This window comes from Phragmites australis, chromosome 16 (assembly GCF_958298935.1).
Source record: "Phragmites australis chromosome 16, lpPhrAust1.1, whole genome shotgun sequence".
Lineage (NCBI taxonomy): Eukaryota > Viridiplantae > Streptophyta > Magnoliopsida > Poales > Poaceae > Phragmites > Phragmites australis.
Genome location: NC_084936.1, coordinates 26,077,924 through 26,099,673, shown reverse-complemented (window position 1 = coordinate 26,099,673; position 21,750 = coordinate 26,077,924). Strand labels below are relative to the sequence as shown.

General features: G+C 39.5%; 2 protein-coding genes across 6 annotated transcripts; one reads left to right on the top strand and one right to left on the bottom strand.

Annotated features, from left to right (window-relative positions):
* Positions 1-1,131: 1,131 nt before the first annotated feature.
* Positions 1,132-10,236, bottom strand: LOC133895376 (peroxisome biogenesis protein 5-like). Of its 5 annotated transcripts, none has more exons than XM_062335638.1 (15): positions 9,895-10,236; positions 8,956-9,084; positions 8,745-8,871; positions 7,849-8,042; positions 7,416-7,664; positions 7,019-7,138; positions 5,988-6,158; positions 5,380-5,552; positions 4,841-5,087; positions 4,277-4,361; positions 3,780-3,889; positions 3,337-3,561; positions 2,531-2,596; positions 1,710-1,804; positions 1,132-1,615 (listed from the first exon to the last, which is right to left on the bottom strand). In XM_062335638.1, the coding sequence occupies exons 1-15, from the start codon at positions 10,009-10,011 to the stop codon at positions 1,537-1,539; spliced, it is 2,187 nt and encodes a 728-aa protein (XP_062191622.1). In that variant the 5' UTR covers positions 10,012-10,236; the 3' UTR covers positions 1,132-1,536. The 5 variants fall into 5 exon arrangements, with proteins under 5 accessions (XP_062191622.1, XP_062191620.1, XP_062191621.1 ...); XM_062335636.1 differs by having other exon boundaries at positions 8,718-8,871; positions 9,895-10,235; XM_062335637.1 differs by having other exon boundaries at positions 5,380-5,543; positions 8,718-8,871; positions 9,895-10,235.
* A 1,165-nt stretch (positions 10,237-11,401) lies between these two features.
* On the top strand, positions 11,402-14,870 carry LOC133896208 (COP9 signalosome complex subunit 6-like). The gene is made up of 10 exons (XM_062336764.1): positions 11,402-11,472; positions 11,631-12,036; positions 12,143-12,231; positions 12,756-12,849; positions 13,434-13,495; positions 13,566-13,644; positions 13,749-13,841; positions 14,027-14,127; positions 14,318-14,373; positions 14,481-14,870. The coding sequence occupies exons 2-10, from the start codon at positions 11,706-11,708 to the stop codon at positions 14,563-14,565; spliced, it is 990 nt and encodes a 329-aa protein (XP_062192748.1). The 5' UTR covers positions 11,402-11,472; positions 11,631-11,705; the 3' UTR covers positions 14,566-14,870.
* The last annotated feature ends 6,880 nt before the right edge of the window (positions 14,871-21,750 follow it).

Sequence of the window (21,750 nt, the reverse complement as noted above, 5' to 3'; positions counted from 1 at the left end):
CCTCTCTCGGTTGGGTGTGGTGTAAATGCTCGGCTGACGTTGACGCTTTTTTATACTCAGAAGATCTCGCCCACTGAACGAGCGAGACCTTCTGGATGGGCCCGTCCGGTGTCACAGCCACGAAGATCTCGCCCATTCAATAGGCGATATGAAATTCTCACTCGCTGAACGGGCGAGATCTTCTTTGAGCGTTAGGGCTCATAAGGTCTCGCTTGTTCATCAGACGACATCTTATTCTCACCCAATAAACAGACGACAGTAGCCTATTCCTATCAAATTTTCATACGGTCGTGTAGTTTTGAAAAAAAAAACATAAAAAAACCCACTTAGATGGATCGCCTTTATGTGCTTATCAATTTGCAGATGGGCTCTGCGAATATTGATGGGCCCTAAAAATGCTAATATCGAAGGGCTGTGGTTCAAGGCTTGAAGATGATGGGCCAACTAATGGGCCCTCGGGGACGTAGATAAGGCGAGTGGTGGGTCTACAACTGGGCCTCTTATGCCTTGCCAGCAGATGGGCCGTTTGGGCCATCCCAATCTGTTTTTTGCTGTTTCCCGTTTGATAACACCTCACTTCCTGCGAACGTGCCTTCGGCATGGTGGTAAGGCTTGAGTGTTGAGCCGAACCCACCCGGGCTTCAAGTCCGGGTGACGCGCGGAGGGTTCTGATTTATTTCGGATTTCTCCAGCTTCTCCGACGTGACGCTACAGAAGGGATTACGACGTGCTCGTCGTCTACGGGATTCTCGTTGGGTCCTGATGATCTTTGGATAGACGCTTTTTTCAAGCTGTGTGTAGTTGTAGGGCTAGCATGTGCGTGCGTTAGGTGTGTGTAGAGTGGATGCGTGTGTGAAGTGAGTGCGCGCGTACATGTTCAGATACTACAACTGTATTCAGTGGTGAAGAGTAAAAAAAAACACCTCACTTCCTCTCTCTCTCAAACAAAATAAAATAAAATAATTAATAAAAACCCATCTCACCGTCCAGAGGAAAACGTATTCTTAGCAGGCAAGATCCACTAGACGGTGCAAGAAGCACTCCACGCAGAAAATCCCAGAAAAACTAGATGGTGCAAGAAGCAACCATGCAGAAATCTGCAACCGCTCACCAACTATTCACTGCCATGCCTACACGACCAAGAAGCACTCCACATTTCATTTCCTTTTACTTTATTGAACAAGCAGAGGTTCTGCCCTCGAAATAAAGAATGTATTCGATCATTTTTTTAATTCCTTTTGTGCCTCCTGACTCCTGTCTGTCTGTAACTACAGATGTTGTCTCTCGTTTGCCACCATTGCCTTTTGCCATGGTATTTCACATCTACAATTGGGTGTTGTTCCCGAGTGCCTATACATTCCCCCTCTTGTTAAATAGAAGAATCAACATACATAAACAAGAATCAGAACAACACAAAGGCTACTGGTTTCCAATTACATTTCGATGAGTGCAACAAATACTACCATGCGCCGTGCCAGTTTGCTGCTTGCTTTCCTGAATGACGAGCTGCTGGACGTGCTAATGTCTACAATGGACTCACAGAGGAAACTCTTTCTGAAGGGCGTCAAGGTTGCGGGAATCGCATGCAGCAATCATATCAGCTCGTGAAGCATTACTGGTTCAAAATGGATCGACATATTATTCAATTAAAATCAGCACTGCTGGTTGTAAAGGTTCGCACCTAGGCACAGCAAGCGTACAAGACATACCTAAGGGAAATCCTCATGTACTGCCAGGCATTGTCAGCTTTTGGATTCATCGCAACTGCCCTTACATAGTATCGAATAGAATCTTCGTACAAACCCTGCATAAACAACATAGAAGAAAGTTGTATTAGTAGGGGTTAAGTGTACACAACTGTTGCCATGCAAAAGTAACAGAGTCGACAAAGGATACAAATTGAGAAGTTCCACCATGATTCGTGGCATCATAATTTTCTCTTAGATATATATATATAAGCGTTTGGTTTAAGGAACCACCTCATCCAAGATGGGTTGGTTCATTATGGGATCATCCCATGATATTATGGATTGGCAATATTACTTATTTCCCTAGTAGTCTTGTGCTTGCGAGGGGTAATATGGTCATGGATTGACCCATTCCATTCCTCAAATCAGCAAGTGGATTACGTGCCATGATAGGGTGGTCCATTAATCACATCCCTCAAACCAAGAAAATTGATATTCATCCATTCTGAAGTTACACAAGAGTTCACACTATCATTTATTAGACACTGGATAAAATAGATGTCATTATAGGACACCTGTACAAAAGGCTAAACCAGCGTTTTCAGAATTGAGTCGAAATCACATAACAGAAAGGAACCATTTGGCCACTATAAGTAAAAAAAAAGACATAAAGTCTGCAAAATCCACTCATAATAACATGGTTCTGAACGTTAGTGTAGTGTTGAGAAACTACAATAAACAAAACAAAAATATGGTTTACACATCACAAGGTATTATTAAAGAATGCAATTACACAGCAGATAATATAATCACGTGATAGCAATCTGCTAGAGAAGAATTACCTGGTTGGCATAGCTAATTCCCATATTGGCCCATGCACGCACATAGTTGGGTTTCAAGTCTAGAGCCTGAAACCAGAAGCAACATATTGTCATTAGTTCCAGATTTCCAATCCATAAACAAATGCTATGACACCTGCATGCCATAATCTTGGCTACATTGGAGAATAACAAAAAATAGTAGTAAGCCAAAGACCAGTTTAAATTACGACCATTTCAATCAGCCATACAGGTAGGAGATGATACAAGGACTGTTATATTAATCAAACAAGTTAAGGTGCTAATTTTTACCTGAGATGCCTATGCAGGATTGGCCACCAAATGAATGATTCATTGTATTTCAAATGATTTTAACTTAAGTATTTTGGATTTACTATAATGCTACAAGTATTGGGATGTAGCAATAATTATATTACGCAGATTTTTTTTTTCCCATAGAGGGCATGGGGCCACAAAGGTTGCAACATGATACCTCAACTTCCATGTCTATTAGTCTATGGACTGGTCATTTCAGTGTTTCAATAAAAAGTCCAACAGGTCCAGAGATGCATTATTTAGGAATTTGTGTTAGATAAGAACCAAACTGCTTTTTACTGCTAACTTTTGCAGCATACACAGAATACAACAGCCAGAAATATTCCTCCAAAAGGAATAGCCAGAGCCCAACAAAAGACTGGATCAAGTGGCCATTTGAGCATCAAGCACGATAGAGACAAAGTGCCGTCTTGTTTAAACAAACATATATATACATTCTGGTAGTTAGTTGGACAAAACGATCACAAAGTTGAATATGTTTCGGAACCAATTACCTGCTGATATGCCAATATTGCATCAGCACTTTGGATGCTGTTTGCTTGGGTTGCACCAAGCTTGTTCCAGAGCGAATAGTCCTGTGGTTTGAGCTGTAGTGCTGTCTTAAATGAAGCTATAGCTTTATCATATTCTCTTGATAGGTTGTATAAAACTCCCAGAACTATATGGACATCAGCATCTTCAGGTGACATCTGAGCAGCTTCATTAAACAATCTAACAACCTGATGAGATGTAAGCATTTAAGTATGTCAGAATGAAATTGTTTTTGAGAAATTAATATGTTGAAACATATTATGCATGGGAAGAAGTGCGTGACTACATTTAAAAGCATCTAATTATGTATGCAGGATACCTATCTGCAAGCTGAAGATGTCAGGGTTTAATAAGTTAATAGAGTAAGCTGAAGCATCCATGCTAAAAGTACAAAGCATGCACTTACATCAGGACCATAAGGTGAATCAGTTGACTGTGGAGGGGCAAGGCCCCCATATTTTGGATGATTCTGAAGCCACCTATAAAGATATCTTAATGCTTCTCCCTGCTCCAATTCTGCAACAATTGCATGGAAGAATTAAATCCTATCAAGATAGCATACAATGTGCTACTTCGATTAATTTCCTGTTTGAACTAAATTTTAGAATGTTAAATTATAAAATGCTATCAGCAAAGCTTTCCATTATTGGACATGAAGCTTGGAGGAGGATGGACAACTTTTAGTTTTCTTTCAAATTAGAAAAGGAAAAAGGAAATAAGCATATTTTTTCCTCAAAAATGAATTAGTTTTGTTTAGTTGTTAACTATTCCTAGTGAAATAGCTTGCATCAATGCGGAAATCATGTTACATACAATAGTAACTTCTATCACCTAATTATCTGCAAGAGCACCGATGCAGATTGAGAAGGACACTAAATTAATCTCATGATTCCAAGCACTTACCGTTTGTGTGACTGACACCAAGAGAGAGAAGAACTTCCAGGTTTGTTGGATTAGCTTCGTGCGCCCGCATCATTGCTGCGATGGCCTGAATGCAAAGCAATAAATTAGAAACAAAAATCACCTTAATGAAAAGCAGAAGCATGGAACACCTAGGTCATAACATCATATTTCATGGTGCTGAAGACTAACTATAGAAGCACATTTTCCTGATAGATTATAATCTGCATTACATATGTATTATGTATGTAATTTTTGCAAGGTACACAGAATTGCAATGGAGCATGGTCCACATCATTCCTCATGAGAATTAGCACACCGCATGCAGAGCAGCTATAAAAAGTCAAATTTCAGCCACATGCTTTGGCCTCTCAGATTTGGTTAAAAGATTTTTGAAAACTGATCTAGTTCAAACTCATCACAAACACAACTGATGCACAGAAACATGCAGTGCATACATGTTGGACTACCACAGTGAGAAAAAGTTGGTACATGGTTGCCTAGCATGTATTTTGATATGACCCTAATTGGCATATCAACATACAATATATCAACATATAACATCACCTGTTGGTCATCATCGTTTTCTGCATGAGTTATTCCAAGCAACCTCCAACCTTCAGCATTATCAGGATTCTTCAAAACTTCAGCCTCTAAAGCAAGAACAGCTTCACTTAAGAGGCCCTTGTGGAAGAGATCCTGTCCTTCCTGCATTGGATTAGGGTGACCAACATACGGATTCATCTCAGAAAAGACATAAACCCCTCGAGAAGCACCTGAACTTTGTTTAGAAGCTACCAATTGTTCTTGGAACCTTCAAACAAAGCATGATAACAGTTAGTGGTATGATGTAACAGCTATACCAAAGCCCCCCCTACAAAACGTACCATAATTCATCTATGGCAAAAGAAAATAATTAAATAATTGTGTTATGGTTTACCAAACTAGATGGGATGTTGCAATAAAGAACCCAAAGTTTTTTTTAGTATCTGACACAAAGATAGGTCTGACAACACACGAAGAAAGAAGCAATAGATGTTGACTCAACCTTAATGCTGCTGCCATGACAAAACAAATGTACAGAGGCGCAAGAGACTTGTACTTACTCATCTACCCATGGATCAGCAGAACTTTCACCAAAACCTCCTCCACTGAACTCCTCTGCCCATTTATCAGTGACATTTAATTTCGAGAACTCATCAACCCAGTTCTTATTTATCCCACCCTGATTATGTTCACTAGAGAACTCGCTAACCCACTTGTCCGCTCCCTGTGAAAGCTGGAGAATAAAAATTAGTGGGAAATATCATCAGAGCATAGCGGATATAAGTGTGAACGAAGCAGCAAGTGTGATGTTGTTAACACCAAGTATGCCAGAACACTGAACAGTTTGTATTAAAGGACAATCATTTGATCATATGCAATAGAGTTTTGTCGGTCCTTGAGAGAACATTATCCAGACACCATGGTCTGAGAATATTTACTCAGAAGCTTCAACAGTTCTGCTAGTCTGTACAGAATGAACGCATCCCGAGTCCCGACAATTTCTAGCTTCTCACACGCTCATAGGCAGAAAAGCTTACAAAAGTTTCATGTTATTAGGCACCATGATGCGGTAGTGATTGATCATTTTTTTTATTCTGACCAGAGAAAATTAAATCCCTATTCAGCATGTCATACATATATTTGCACACATCCAGCCATGTGGTATTACCTCTTCATGCACAAACTGATCAGCCCATGAGTTTGCATTAGAATTGTACTGTGTTTGAAATTCATCAGCCCAGCCACTGGATTGGGATGCTGAACCTTGTTTTACTTGATTATCTTCTATAATAAGTTCACCACGGCTCATCTTTGAAACAAACTGGAAGAACTTAGAATTCTTCCCAAAAAGAAAAAAAAAAGGTATTGTCAGGTCCTTAAAATAGGATGATCCAAAGGACCCTATAGTATAACATAAGATTGCTAACAGTATCGTCGGTTGACTTGAGTCTAGAAAAACTAAAGTCAGTACTGAACAACAATGGTTCAGATATGACCTAATATATCAATAATAGCGTGGTATACCAATGTGTGAAATCAATACAGAAATCATGCACACTATGCCCTCTCTGCATATCCAATGAAGGCTCCCCTCTGTCACTCCAGAAAGCAAGATTATATTTAGGTAATTAAGGCATTAACTTCAAAGAGATCAAAAATATTGCTAAAGTTTTACCATGTCATAGAATTTATGGAGAAATAATATCAGTTTACAGAAAAAAATTGCAAAACACTTTCCATAAAGTGACATCTAATAGAATATGCAAACAATTTCTAAATTGATGAATCATGCGTCATCCTATTCAAGTCAACAAGTTATCCATAGAATAAAATGCCATAAGCCTCTACACCATATAGTTTCACTCTACACCACATAGTTTCACTTGATATCATAGGAAAACCCACTCCAAGCGGGACATGCATGATGATAAAAATGCTCCGCATTCATATGTGGCAAAATGATAGATCAAGATGTCCACATGTGCGAATTGACATGGATTTTAATTATTAACACATCACATTCAGTCAACCAAGTGCGTGCAGAGACAATGATCAGAACAAATGGAGCAAATTAGGACAGGTTGTGATTTGGGCAAACTTTAACTCCAGTTTGAAAAACAAGTAGATACTACTTATCTAGTAAATTATAGCGTACACATAAATTAGAGTTAAATAAACAAATCAGGTCGTCATTTATACCTGAAACTTTGGATCATTATTACTTGCTAATGTTTGTGCAAGCATACGGGATTGCTCCATAGCAGCCAGGTTTGCCATGTTCGCTCCCCCCATATGACCCATGGCCATCTGAGACTGATGCTGCCGCAAGATAAAAAATAAACGAGAATTTAAACCACGGATACTAGAAATGAACATGTGCAGAAGGACATTGAAACAAGGCAACTCAATTTCAAGTCCAAAGAGGATATGGAATTAGATCGAAAGAAAATAATCTCAAGAAGGAAAGGTCATATCCATTCCACATCCCATCTGTTTCTAAGAGTTCATGTCCATGAAATTGTTAATATGAGCAGCAAAGAGCATCCTACAGAATTAATACTTGCTGAAATGCCAAATAGGCATGCTGAAGGCTGACCTGTTCAAATTCAGAGGCCCAACCACTGGGACCATATTGCTGCTCAAAAGAGTATGCCCAATCTTCTGGGCTACTATTTTGCTTGCCGAACTCAGTAATCCATTTATCTGCAGAATTATGCATTGGGGCAGATCTCATAGCACTTTGGGACTGACTCCAATACTCCTCCAGCTCTGGGTATGGTCCATGCATGGGGCCTCTCATTCGATAATCATTGCCAATATCAAGCGAATGCAGCAACGTATTGACCTGACAAACATAAAAGAGTGACATTCATCAACAGACGATAAGAGAAATATTAAAGTTAGATGGTCACAGCATGTAAAATAAAGGTACTGTACAATAGTAGTGAAACGTCTGAAGAAATCAGTATTTTGAGCAACCCTCAAATGGTCCTAGGTAGTTTTCAGATTCAAAGAGGTTAGAAATTAACCTGGGCCTGTATATACTCTTCAGGTTGGTCAGCCAAAACATGACGTGCCATTATGCAGCTACGATCACGTATGCATTGTTTGTCACTTTCAGATAACCCAAGTGCTGGTACTGGAACAGGTTGAAATGGCACACCAGCCCGGCCACTTGCAAGAAAAGAATGCAAGACACCAGACAACAACCTTTGTGGTGGACCTGAAAGGATTGTTTTGGGAGTCATTATAATGTGTCGTATTTTGTTATCATTGTAAACTGCAAAACTAGGAAAATAGTGGTGCCTTTGAGGTAACTGTTCATTTCATATAGTACGGTAGCAAGTCACAGCTAACTTGCTGTCTAACGAAATAATTGAAGTAAAAGACGCAGTAAGTTGCTTTACTCAAATAATTATGAATTACCAGAACAATGCATCTATTTATCAAAGATCACAGCTACCATACTTCCTATAATACCTTCTTCTCAATATATTAAACTTGAATCCTCACAATTAAATATGATTTTGCATAATAAAGACCCTCCAAGACATTTGGCTGTTCTGGAGTATGTTAGCACCATATTTTAAAGCAGCAACTAATGGCTAATGCCTACAGTCATAAGCAATGAAGGCGCAGCCATGCAGAAGAATATGAAACACCTTGCTCAGGATTGCTTAGGATGCAACCAAGCCTTCTATCCCAAGCAAGTTGGGATGAAACCCAACAAGAGCCACACAAACCAAAAAAAGATAGTAGTAGTAGTAGTCAAGAAAAAAACTTGGTACAGTATGATGAACTCATGAATTTAATCAAACTATCAGATTTGCATTTGGTGCCATGTGTTGCGCAGACAAACATCCAGTGCATATAGACAAACTAAAGTCTAAAAAATTACCATCCAAGGGCGGTCCAAAGGTTGTGCCTGTATTGTTATAAATTTGATCAAATTCTGCAAAGCGTGATTCTGCTCCTCCAAATTCAGGGAGCCCCGGAGGCCGAAAAGATTCAACCCAATCATTAGCAGGACCCCCACGAATGAAGTCGGCACCCTGCAGGTTCTCAATTACAGTTAGGACTTAGGACGCAGGAGTTCCTAGAAGAAACAAAAAAGCAGCGATGCGAATAACCGTCACCCGTGCAAGTGGTCGTTGATCTTGTTTGAACTCATTCTCTGAACCGGGTATGGTTGACAAGGGAGCAGCTGTGTTAAAATCAGATGTAGATGGAACACTAACAGAAGCGCCAGGAAGTTCCTTTATTGACTGCAAAAAGAACAGGGTGTTGTTATAAAGAAAGTTGTGTCGATGTTAACTATAACTTATTAATGCATTTAGATATTAACCACTTCAATATATTAGAGATCCACTTGTATTCTTATATCAAAGAAGCATAGTACGGTTAGTAGGTCAATCAGAAATTCCCACTAAGCATTGTTTACTTAGCATTTAAATTGAGAAACTGAACATGCTGTGGACTGAAACAACATGAGCTATTTTATCCCCCATGTAGTTCTCTTTCACAACAGAACAATATTATCGGAGGAAACTGCCTCAAAATTTATAGATGAACTGACGGGAAGATTGCAAGGTACTCAAGTACTAGGAACAGGCTTCCAGAGTAAGTACAAGGGTACATGATCATCAACGAGGTGCACTGGCAATTTCAGTTCCAGCTAAACAAATACACCACGCAATCAGAGACAAGCGGCAGCACAACACAGAGATCAGTAATACCGTTCAGAAGCACATCTACACTTAGACCGGTGTTTTGATAGAGCAAATTGTTCCGCACAGCTTCACCAACTTCGCACGATTACCGGACGCATGACACAAAACAAAACAAACCTACGCATCACGAGATGATCAAAACCACCAATTTAGACTAGCAGAATCACTCTTGCTTTCGGAACAATCAGCACAATTGCTCCGTCCGCACCAAATCATCACCGCGCGGAGGACCAATCTAACCGGCAGCAAGTCGCTGACCCAAGCCTAACCATCACCGCAGGTCCGCATCGGCGGCGGAGCCTCTGAACTCGAGGCGAGGCCGGCGGGATCGGGTCTAGGGCTTACCTGCGCCTTGGAAGACTGGCCGAGGACGGCGTTGGCGAGGGCGCCGAAGGGGTTGGACGACGACGCGCCATCCGGGGCGCAGTTGTTCTGGCCCGTGACGAGGTGCCGCATCGCCATCTTCGCCGCTTTCTCCGCCGGACGGACTGTCAGGTTCAGACCGGCCGGAACCTGACAAGGGCGCCCTCGGCGACGCCGGCCCGGTGAGGCTGAGAGTCCTGCTTCGGTCGCCGGCGACGAGGGGCGTTCGCCTCGAGGTGAGGAATTGCGGGTGCGGAGGGCAGTAAGCTGTCAGACCCGATAAGACCAGGATACCGCACCGGACACGTGAGATTGAGCTGCGTACGTATGGGTGGTTGTGGACACTTTTTTTTTCAAGCTCCCTGTTGTTAAGGTTTTTCTTCCCTCTCTCCTTTTTCCTGTGCGAAAAGAATCCCAAATGAATGACTCCATGAGTTCTTTGAAGTTCCCATTGATTATCAAGGAAAAAAAATCTGGGTGTTTCTGAAAACTCCGATAATATGGACAGTAGCTATTTTAGTTTGAGATGAGCATTGTACTATAGTCGCGAGATTAAGCTCTGTTTGATGTAAGAAATGTTTTGTATTTTGTCAGAATTAGCGGAATTCTTGTCAACCAGTATTTTTTAACGTGATTTGAATTTAAAACGGGAGAAACATTTTTCTTTGTACACTGCGAGGGGAAACATGCAAAAGGTGGTTTCTCTAGTTTCTGAATCGCTTACTTCTCATTTATAACCAACCGGAAGAATCAGAATAAATTCAACTAGCCAAATGATTGTACAAAATGATTCTAATTAATCAGATAAATATTATCAGAATAAAAACTAAAATCAAAATATTTTTAAAAAGAAACTAGAACCAAAATATTTTTAATAGAATTTGAAACCCTACCAAACTGACCCAAGATGAAGAAGTGTTGGTTCGCGATTTGCATTTGTTTCATGGAAATTGAGTCATATTTAACAGTTTTGAACAACACAACCCCTTAGATTGATCATTTTTAGTTATCTTTGTTATCATAACACCCTCTTCGACGTCACCGCTTGTTGCTTGATAAGTTATCAAAGTAGGAAAGTTGAGTCGTGGGTGGTGATAACAAGTGGAGATGCAACGGTGAAGTTATGGGACGACGCCGGACTGGACTGGTGCTGTAGTGGTGGAAATCGGAGCATCAACAACGCGGTGAAAGCATAGACTCGGCGGTGACGACGCATCACTGGGACTAGCAAACACGCACCTATTTATATATATATATATATATATATATATATATATATATATAATATTATGATTTGTGCTAAAAATTTTCACAAAAAAATATATTACGTCACATTGATACGGTTTTTCAAATTAGCATGTACATTGATTACATTTGATTGCAGATTGTTTGGTCATGTAAGATATATGGTAAAGATCATTTAGATGTATAATAACTTGTCTATAAGAGTATAGATATAGATTCATTGATGGCACATTTTTTAAGGAAGTATCGGTCCATTTGAACCCTACTTTTTCCATCGAGGACCAGTCCAGACCAGCCCGTAAAAGCCCATCTAGCCTAGCCTACAAAGCACAATTAGCCTAGCACAAAAGCCCATGTAGGTTATAGCCCATCCGAACCCAACCCGAGACGCAAACCGTCTAGGTCTCTCACGCACGCAAGCCCGAAACCTAAGCACGCCGAAAGCCACCACAGCCCAAAAACCCCAACCCCACCTCGCCTCCTCCCGTCGCCGTCGCAATCGCTGCCGGCGCTAGCTAGGTCACGCTCGCTCTCCCCCTGCTCCGACGATGTCGGCGCCCTCCGACTCCGCCACGGCCACAGCCCACGCGCCCGCGTCCGCGTCCGCCGCTTCCTCCAGCAGCGGCCTTACCTTCAAGCTCCACCCTCTCGTCATCGTGAACGTCTCCGACCACCACACCCGCGTTAAGGCCCAGGCTGCGTGCTCCGGGGACGGCTCCTCCTCGTCCGGGGAGACGCAGCGCGGGTCGAGGGTGTTCGGGTGCGTGATCGGGGTTCAGCGCGGGCGGACGGTGGAGATCTTCAACAGCTTCGAGCTCGTGCTCGACCCCGTATCCGGAAGCCTCGACCGCGCCTTCCTCGAGAAGAAGCAGGAGCTCTGTAAGCTGATACTCAAATCTACGGAGTTTCAGGGTTTGATGACGCTTAGAATCCTAGGGTTTTGTGGGTGGTTTGATGAGTGCTTGTTGCGGTTGTGGTTGTGCAGATAAGAAGGTGTTCCCGGACTTCTACGTGCTGGGGTGGTACTCCACTGGGAGCGATGTGCGGGACACCGACATGCAAATCCACAAGGCCGTGAGTATTTAGAACCATTTGCTCAAGTGCTTAATACGTGAGACTGTGACATATTAAGCCAATCATTTCCAAAAGGCTTTAGTGTTTGCTCATGTTATGAAGAAAATGTGGGGTTCAGGTGTAATTTACTGTTAGTATACTTAGCACTGGTAATGTTAGGTGAGACGCAGAGCAGACAACAATTATGCTTTTTAATGATTGGACATGTTTGCTGCTGTTTTCACTTCATGCTGTTGCATTTCACATGTTTACTTGCAAAATAAGAGAAGAAGTTCTCTTAATGCTCGTGGAAGGTTGGGGATTCTCTGATTGTAGTATTGTAATCAGTGCTGAAGCAGATGATAGGTAACCATTCGTGCCAATAACCTAATAATGTAAACCCATTTTTGCTTCTATTAAGGTTGCATTTGATCTTGGCTTGAGAATAGTTGAGGAAATACTTATCAAAATGGATGCTGTTTTGTTCTGCGCTATACATATTAATTTGCCTCCCTGCATAACGTTTTTTTACAATTTTTATCCAGTTGATGGATGTTAACGAAAGCCCTGTTTATCTTCTATTAAATCCTGCAATCAACCTCTCCCAGAAGGACCTCCCTGTGACTATTTATGAGAGTGGTAAGTGAATACGATCTTGGAATCATTGAATGTAATGCAACTGACTTCTCTTGATCCTTGGTTCACTCTGAATCCGTTATTTAACTTCAAGGATTTTATATGCGCTGCATTGACTATTGAGGTTTGATTTTGGGTGCATATAAGTTATGCATGCGTGTAACTTATGTAATTCTAGAGTTATTGTGTAAACCACCAAGTCTAACACTTCAACATCTTAGTTATTTAATTGCTCATTAACTTCATGGTTTAGAGCAACAAAGGATATTTATGAGGTGAGCTGAAGATTTAATCTTGAAATGATGAAATTTGTTAGTTCATGTATATATATCCTCTTTCTACCTTGCGTTATGATATACTGCCCTTTTCTATAAATGTTTGTTTATCTATTTGCTAAGTTCCTTCCCCATATGCCATTATTTAGCTACATTAGGTACTAGTATAACATGGATAACCCTTGAATTCTCTCTTCTTGCAAGATACTTAAGCCAGTCTGTAGTTTTCTCATTGTACTATTGTTCTTCTCTCATTCCCTTTTTCTGTCTATGCATGCTGCTAATTTCTTCTTTATCTTCTGTAATGTCAAGAATTGCATGTTATTGATGGGAGTCCTCAGCTCATCTTTGTCAGATCAAACTATACAATTGAGGTTAGAATTCTCCTCATGTGTTTGTCTAGATGCAAATTGTTATTGTTAACACAAGTATGTTTGATTAAAGACTGTAGAGGCAGAGAGGATATCTGTAGACCATGTGGCACATCTCAAACCATCTGATGGTGGCTCTGCCGCAACTCAGTGTAAGTATTCTCTTTCGAACATCACTTCAACCTTTTGAGTCATAGAGCTCTACTACCCATGGTATCTTTCTGGACAAATTATACTAATGGATGCTTTTGTGCAGTGGCTGCTCATCTTACAGGAATACACAGTGCCATCAAGATGCTCAATAGCAGGGCCCGTGTTATCCATCAGTTTCTTGTTGCCATGAAAAGTGGTCTGTGTATATTTTAAGTACTACGGTGCTCTCTTTCGTCACTGACATAATGTTTTAGCTCCAAAATATTCTGTTGTTCATCTTTAAACCAATCCTTCAAATTTTGATTGCCCAATTTTTTCAGTCTCTCTGTTGAACTTTTGGCACGAGTACTTCAATTGCAAAGCCTTTTCCCACGACTGCAGGTGAGGTGCCAGTGGATAACTCACTGCTTAGGCAAGTCTCAAGCCTTGTAAGAAGACTGCCAGCTATGGAGTCACAGAAATTCCAAGACGACTTCTTAATGGTATGCTAAGTTTATTACTCATCTTTTAACAAACTACTCTATTACTGAAAGAGATTTTATCATACGACCGCTATTATTTAAAATTGCAAGGTCAGTTGTACTTGCCTGTAAGATTGATTATCTGTATTTTCCTTTTATGTTGTGTACCTAAGCTTGTATTATGTAGTTACGATTTTGCCTTTCTTTCCAGGAGTACAATGATACTCTCCTCATGACTTATCTTGCAATGTTCACCAACTGTTCAAGGTATGCAGTCACCTCTTTCGCAGATGAAGTTCCTTTGTCAATACCTTAGTTCTTCTGTACCCTTAGCACTTGAGATCTCAAAAGTGATGACACTTTTTAACTTGCAGCACAATGAATGAGTTGGTCGAGAAGATCAACACTAGCTACGAGAGACCCGCTACCAGAAGAGGAGGCCGAGGTGCTTTCATGTGATTCACCTGCAGTGCTTCTGCTGCTGCTCTCATCCGCGGCTATTTTTTGGAAATAGTTTCTTGTATCCTGAGGCTACTTTTTGCATGCAATCTATTAGGCACTATCGGCTATACAGCAACTCTTGAGTTACTTCAAATTTCACATGTTCTCTTGGTTCGGCAGGGACAGGTAAACATGATGATTTAATCGATTCTGTGCCTAGGTGATAATCCCACTTGTTCCGAAGTTGATATGTAAAGTTCATCCTTTCACTAGAAATTCTGTTTAATTCGTAAATGGATATTCATGCTGATCTGTGTACTTCATTTTGCTTAACAAAACCTTGAAATCATGTGCCGTGCTTTTATTGTTGACGCGGCATGATGTGATCTGATGGTCGATGAGCATTGCGAACTTCGTGTGTGCTGGGTGCAAGAGTGATCTCGTGGCATACGAAAAAAAAGAACTGTTCTATAGAAGCCGCAAGCTGATGTAGCCTGTTGAAGTAGCATCTGGATATTCAGGTGGTTGTAATAACCCAGTTGCCAGTACTTGCATCCCAACCATCGTCTCAAAGCAAACTTAATTTGGTCTCGCAGATACCGGGTCGGCTGTAGAGGAATGAATTCTGACCGAGCTGACTATGGTATACTAACTCTATTATGATATTGTTTGGCACGGTTAAAGAGTTTTTATTAAAAGTGGTTTTTGCTAAAAACTGATTATGACTTATATCAAAAGTTATTTTATGAGAATTTTTTAAGCTCTCAGTACATTAGTTTTTTATAAAATACTTTTAGTTGGTTTATTTAACTTTTAGTTTATTTTATCAGAAGCCAGTTTTTAAAATCCAATAATAAATCAGTCTATTTTTTAGTTCATTTCATAAGAATCAGTTTTTAAAAATTCAGTAATAAATCAGTCTATTTATTTTAGTTTATAGGTTTTGAGAAACAGAAAGCTAAGTAATAAACGGTGCTAAACACAACCTATATGTAAGCATTTGGAGGAAGGCAAACAGCATCTATCCCAAATATAATATTACTACCACTAGATGTTATTTTAGTATTTCACCGTATTCCAAATCTGCATCCTGGGCGTGCAGTCCGAATATAACTGAGTATGTTTTTTTAGATAGCGAACAAGTTTGTGAAGTGAAGAATCTGCCAACAGCAGCAATAATACGCAAGCATTGAAACCCAATGGGAAGTTTTGCATCAGGAGGCCGGCGGCGACGATAAAGAAGCTGGTCGGTCGCCCCTCATGCAGGCGCGCAACCAGACCAGAGCGATGCCATGCCAGCTAGCTTTTCTCCAAGGAGAGAAGCGACGACGAGATTTGCCGGCCAGCGTCCTGGACGAGCGGGCCGTCGAGCGTCCTGGACGAGGAGGGAAACAGCGGCGGCGGGAGACGGAGTAGGAGGGGGGAGCGGGTAACGTGGAGGGGGGAGCTGCAGGAGGAGCGGATGTCCGTTCTCAGCCGTCGCCGTTGCCGGACGGGAAGAAGGAAGGATCAAGGATGGCAGGCGCAAAAGAAAAGAGGGACTACTTTGTAAATTAGGGGATTTTCTGCAAAAAGTTGCGTTTTAGGGGGTTTCTATAAATAGTTAGATCACGATTATTAATCGCAGTCTTTTAGGGGGGTTTATGAAAAATATTGACGTATGATTAATAACCTGATTCAAACAAGGGGTGTTATGTAACCACAATCAATCCGTGGGTGACGCAAGAAATTACCGTTGGATTAAGGCCTACTCCAACAGCAGCGCCATCCACATCCACATCATTGTTTTAGTTACTGTAGCGAAAATTTGCCGCTCATCTGCCTCCAATGGAGCCGGCTACTGGCCCTACAATGTTGCTGCTAGTGGCATTTTGAAGCTGGCAGATGGCAAATTTGTCGAACGTTTGGAGCTCCCTCTATTACTGTTCACAGCGTATGCACGTGGGTTCGAATAGAGTAAGAGAATAATAGAAGATAAGAAATAATATATCTGTTAGCGATGTAAAAAATAGAGGATACTGTAATAGTGTTATAGGGGTGAATTTTTAGAGTTTCTGTTGGAGATGACCTAATAGCGAGCAATTGCCTTTTGACCCAAGCCATCAATTGGGTGATGTACGGAGGAGAAGAAGAGAGAGGTACAAACATAGACTTGTTTTGCTGGAATGTTTGGGGAACTCACCAACCCGTCAGGATGCGGTTCGCGAAATCATCGCCATGAAAACATGTCACATCGTTTGTCTAGAGTGTTGTAATTAGATTACAGTTAGTGACGATGTGTCTTTATAAAAAGACATGTTCTTTGATTAAAAGACTTCATATTTTTTTTATTGTGTCTATTAGAGAGTGACATGTCTCTTCAATAACACCTCTTCAATGACATGAGTTTCTATGAAATTGCAAAATAGTCCGACAAACAGTACTGTGTATTAAGTACTTAGACTCTTAAAGGTTACTGTAATTACATCTAGTACACTTTACTATTGTAATTTGACATTTTAGACCCTATTTTTCTGGAATATTATGCAATATTCAATGTGTTTGCTTCATGAAATCCCTATAGCATGCAGTTAAATTAAAGATCATGTTAATTTTGCAATTGAGAATTTTCTTACAGAATTACATATTAATTCTCCTTAATTAAGCCCAAAGAATTTTTATGCCCAAAAGTGCTTAATGCAAGTAGAATTAAAAATGTAAAGTTAAGTGACTATCTCAACTAATATTGGTATAACACAAGGTCATAGATATTATGAAATCTACTGCAATATTTGTAGATTATGCTCATAACAGCGAATTACTCCTCCACTACTATGCAATCTGCACCATTTTTGGTGACTACCGTCAAAGGGTTAAATTACTACATTTGATGTCTACACTATTTTGGTGATTATCTTCTATATGATTACCTCCATTTAATATTTATAAAACACAATTTAATGGAACAATGCCATCTACTGCATATTTGCAGATTATCTACCATTACTATGATGTCTACATTTTTTTCATCTTAATTTAATGATTACCTTCAACGTGTTCTTCTAAACATTATAATTAGCATAACACAAGGTAATAGGAATATAGGTGTATATTGACAAATATCAGATTATGCCTTCTACTAATATGAGATCTACACCATATTTGATGATTATCTTCAACGTGTTAGCTACATAATTTGAGGTCTACACCATTTTGGTTATTACCTTCTATGTGATTACCTCCATTTAATATTTACGAAACACAAGATAATAGAACAATAGCATCAACTGCATATTATCCACCATTACTATGAGGTCTACATTTTGTCATCTTAACTTAATGATTACCTTCAACATATTCTTCTAAATATTATAATTAGCATAACATAAGATAATAGAAATATAGGCGTCTACTAGCAAATATCTGATTATGTCTCCTACTACTGTGAGATCTACACCACATTTGGTGATTATGTTCAATGTGTTAACTACATAATTTGAGGTCTACACTATGTAATTCAAATCTCAACTTGACTTTACAAATTTTGCATTATTATTACAACATTATCATGAAGATTTTTAATTTACCTACTATAAATTAATCAAATCTATGATCAAATCCATATAAGATACAATGACCGGCAAAGAGTTCGATGAACTCGCGTTTGATGGTCACAATGATTCAACATAGGTTATGGATGTCAGGGTCAACCTTGCGTTTCGCGGAATAGTAGCGGCACTACCAACCTCCCCAAGAGGGAGATCCGCCGCCACCAGATCATGTTAAATATGGTGTATTATACATATGGCATCATATCTATCCGGATCTCAAGTCTAAGTATCTGATGGAAGAAAATCCGAGCACTCTGTGGCTAGCTCTTAAAACAAGATATGAACAACAGAAGGTAGTCATTCTATCTGATGCAAGTCATGAATGGACACATCTCAGATTACATGATTTTAAATCCGCCAGAGATTACAATCATGATGTTCATAAAATCTGCTTAAAATTGTGTTTTTGCGATGCGGAAGAATAAATAAAACTTTATCTTCTATGCTTCCCGCTGATAGGATTTTACAGCAACAATACCGTGCAAGAGAATACCGAGTTTTTCTAACTCAATACATGTATTACTTCAGGCCGAATAGCATGATGAATTTCTTCTATGGAATCATCATTAGCGTCCAGTCGGCGCTACTCCTTTATCTAAAGTACATACTAATGTCTAGAATAACAACAAGTTCGATGGCTTTTTTAGACATCATCCAAATAACTTCAAAAGTAAACGCAAACGCAACAAGAAGCAGAAGACGGATCAGGGTCAAGGCATTTTCAAACTTGACAAATCTAATGTTTATCGCAAGTGTGGATGCTACAAGCACTCCATTAAGAAATTTTGCACCATAAGATATTTAATTGATATGTATTTCCAATTCGTGGGATGTAACCGACCTGCTCAAGGGCAAAGATTTGAAGTACACTTCAATATTTAAACTGACTTCATCAAGGAGGCTAGTTATTCATAACATGTTCCACAAGAACCAAGTAAAAACCAGACTCTTCTGCAACCAGAAGATCCCATAAGCATGGAAAATATGATTATCAAATTTGCTTCGCACGACATGTTTTAAGACCTTATATAGTCTTCCGATTCCTTAGATGCCATGTTATCTACATCACATTAATGTTGTAATACAATATTATATTAGTAATATGATAATACAATAAAGTATGTATGTATTTTATATATATGATAAAGAATTTTATATCAAATTCTTCAATTCTATATATAGATTTCTACGAGAGTCAATTCGATGGAGGAAATATGCCTTGTGGACAACTATACCAGAAATTCTATATTTAGGGAAACCAAAATATTTCCAAACTCTTTATAAGAGATAAGGAAATATTTTGATAATCGTTGGACGCGATGCAGTGATTGTTGGCTCTGGTCGTACCATAATTACTCTCCCTATGGGTATACAAGTCATAATCATTGATGCTCTACTGTATCCCGATTCAACCCGTACCTTACTAAGTTATAGAGATATCCGTCAGAATAGTTTCCATATTGAAACATATGATGACAGCAAAGAAGAATTTCTACTCTTAATCAAAATAACGGATATGAAAATCTTCCCAAAATACCATATGGATTGTACTATACATATATCAAATTCCGTATCACATATTGCGTACAAATAATTTTTCTATCTTGATCAAATCAAGACTTGACATGATTGTCTTGACTACTCTACCTTAGAGATGATGAGATAAATTATTAACAATTCTATTGGTCACAATATTCCCAAAATCTTCAGATTTATGTGCACCACATGTGTCATAGGGAATTTAATTCTAAGGCACTCTTACCTTAAAATTCAAAATGTGTCATCCAATTTCTTCCACACCTGGTTTTAAGACCAAACCGAATGTGAACTACATGTATACCAGGATCAAGTTATATACACGTAGTGATATCATAAATAAGTATCAGACACAATATCAATTATTAAAATATTACTTTATTACATCAATGACCCAAGGGTCTAAAAGAAGATTCCAAAGCAGCGAAAATAGACTTAGCACGGTGCCCAACTCCACAGGCAATCGACTGAAAAGCCGCCTGCCTAGAACTCAACACCATCTTCTGGGAAGTCCTCGTAGTCTTCACCTTCTGAGTAGCAACAAGATTAAGGGGAGAGAGCAAGTGTGAGTATATGGAATACTCAGCAAGTGTGAAAAAATATGACATGTGGGACAAAAGTCAAGATAGGCTTAACTCAAGGGTTTATTTGCATAAATGCTATTTTAGTAGTAAAACAGTTGTAAAAGTAACCTATTTCTATATGAATGATTCTTTAAGACAAGAGCTAAGGTTCCAACCACCTTGCTCCACAACCTAGATTCCAACCACCTCTAAACAAAGCTATCTGGAATCACAGTTTTCACCATTGTGATCCACCAGATCCAACCCAAAACCAACCCAAGAACCACCCAACTAATCATGTGAGGAGTCCATGCCGCTCATGACCATGAGCACGGCTGATATATCAGTTTAAACTCTGCAGATGTCGTACACTGTACCCACAAGATGTGTCCTCCTTTTTGCCTGTGTCGATCAAACACTTACACACTTCTGAGGTGTGCGGCCAGGCTTCCAATGTAAAGCCTTTCCAACGCCTCTTTTAGCACGTGTTGATCCGCTGAGCTTTCACCACCGTACATAAGTGGAGTACACCCTTCACCCCAGAAACCCTCTCTTGCGCCTTATGGTTCCAGGAAGTACACCCTTCCATCCCCATACCACCAAATGGTCTTCACCATGCTGAGAGGATAGCGAATTACTCGGCTAGGCCCGTCCCATACAGGCTTGTGGTTGCACTGTTTTCATGGGTGGTCGTTCTACGAACCGGTCCTTAACATTGTCTGAGCAAGACCGCCATCAACCCAACAATAGGGTAATAACCAATTATCTAAAAGCTAACAATTCTACTAGAACACATCCACATGCCAACCAACATGCCAACTTACATAGACTCTACTTTCTAGGCCTAAGCAATTTACCAAAGTTCATAATTATTAACCAAAACATATTTTCCTATGCTATCCAAGAGTAAGCACAGCTAAACATTTTCTACCTAGAATATGACAACCAGACTACGGCTACAAGGAAGGTTATGAAAAACTAGTAAACCCTAACCATGGGATAACACATATTTGACAAGCATGTAATTTATAAAACAAATATTTTTCAAAAATAGGTGCAATATGTTCAAGGACACTTGCCTTCTCCGTTGAGTTGCTTGAAATCCCCGAAGTCTTGATCCTGGATACTCTCGAACGCCTCCGAAACAAACTCCTCTACAAGCAAGCAAACAAGCACCACTGAGAATAAACACTAAGTAAAGCAAACACATAAAACAAACAATAGAACAAGCAAAGCAAACACATAAAACAAAGCGAAAACTATGGCTAAACGAATTTCTAAGTGACTAAAAACGACAAAAACTATTTTTGGAATTAAGCCTAATTTTTAAAAGGACTAAAATATTTACTTAAAATTTTGTAGAATTATTTTATAGCATAAAACTAATTAAAACAATTTTATGAAAATTATTTGCATTTTTGTAGAAATATAACTAATTTTTATATGCATCAAAACAAATTAAAAACATTTATTTTATCAAAGAATTCATTTGTCAACATTATAAGAATTGATAT

Coding starts and splice junctions, on each gene's coding strand:
- LOC133896208 (XM_062336764.1), top strand. CDS start 11,706: ATGTCGGCGCCCTCCGACTCCGCCACGGCCACAGCCCACGCGCCCGCG. Junction 13,645..13,748: donor TGGCTCTGCCGCAACTCAGT/GTAAGTATTCTC, acceptor GCTTTTGTGCAG/TGGCTGCTCATCTTACAGGA. Junction 14,374..14,480: donor ATGTTCACCAACTGTTCAAG/GTATGCAGTCAC, acceptor TTTAACTTGCAG/CACAATGAATGAGTTGGTCG.
- LOC133895376 (XM_062335636.1), bottom strand. CDS start 10,011: ATGGCGATGCGGCACCTCGTCACGGGCCAGAACAACTGCGCCCCGGAT. Junction 9,085..9,894: donor GCCAGTCTTCCAAGGCGCAG/GTAAGCCCTAGA, acceptor TTCTTTTTGCAG/TCAATAAAGGAACTTCCTGG. Junction 6,159..7,018: donor ATAATGATCCAAAGTTTCAG/GTATAAATGACG, acceptor CTTTTTGGGAAG/AATTCTAAGTTCTTCCAGTT.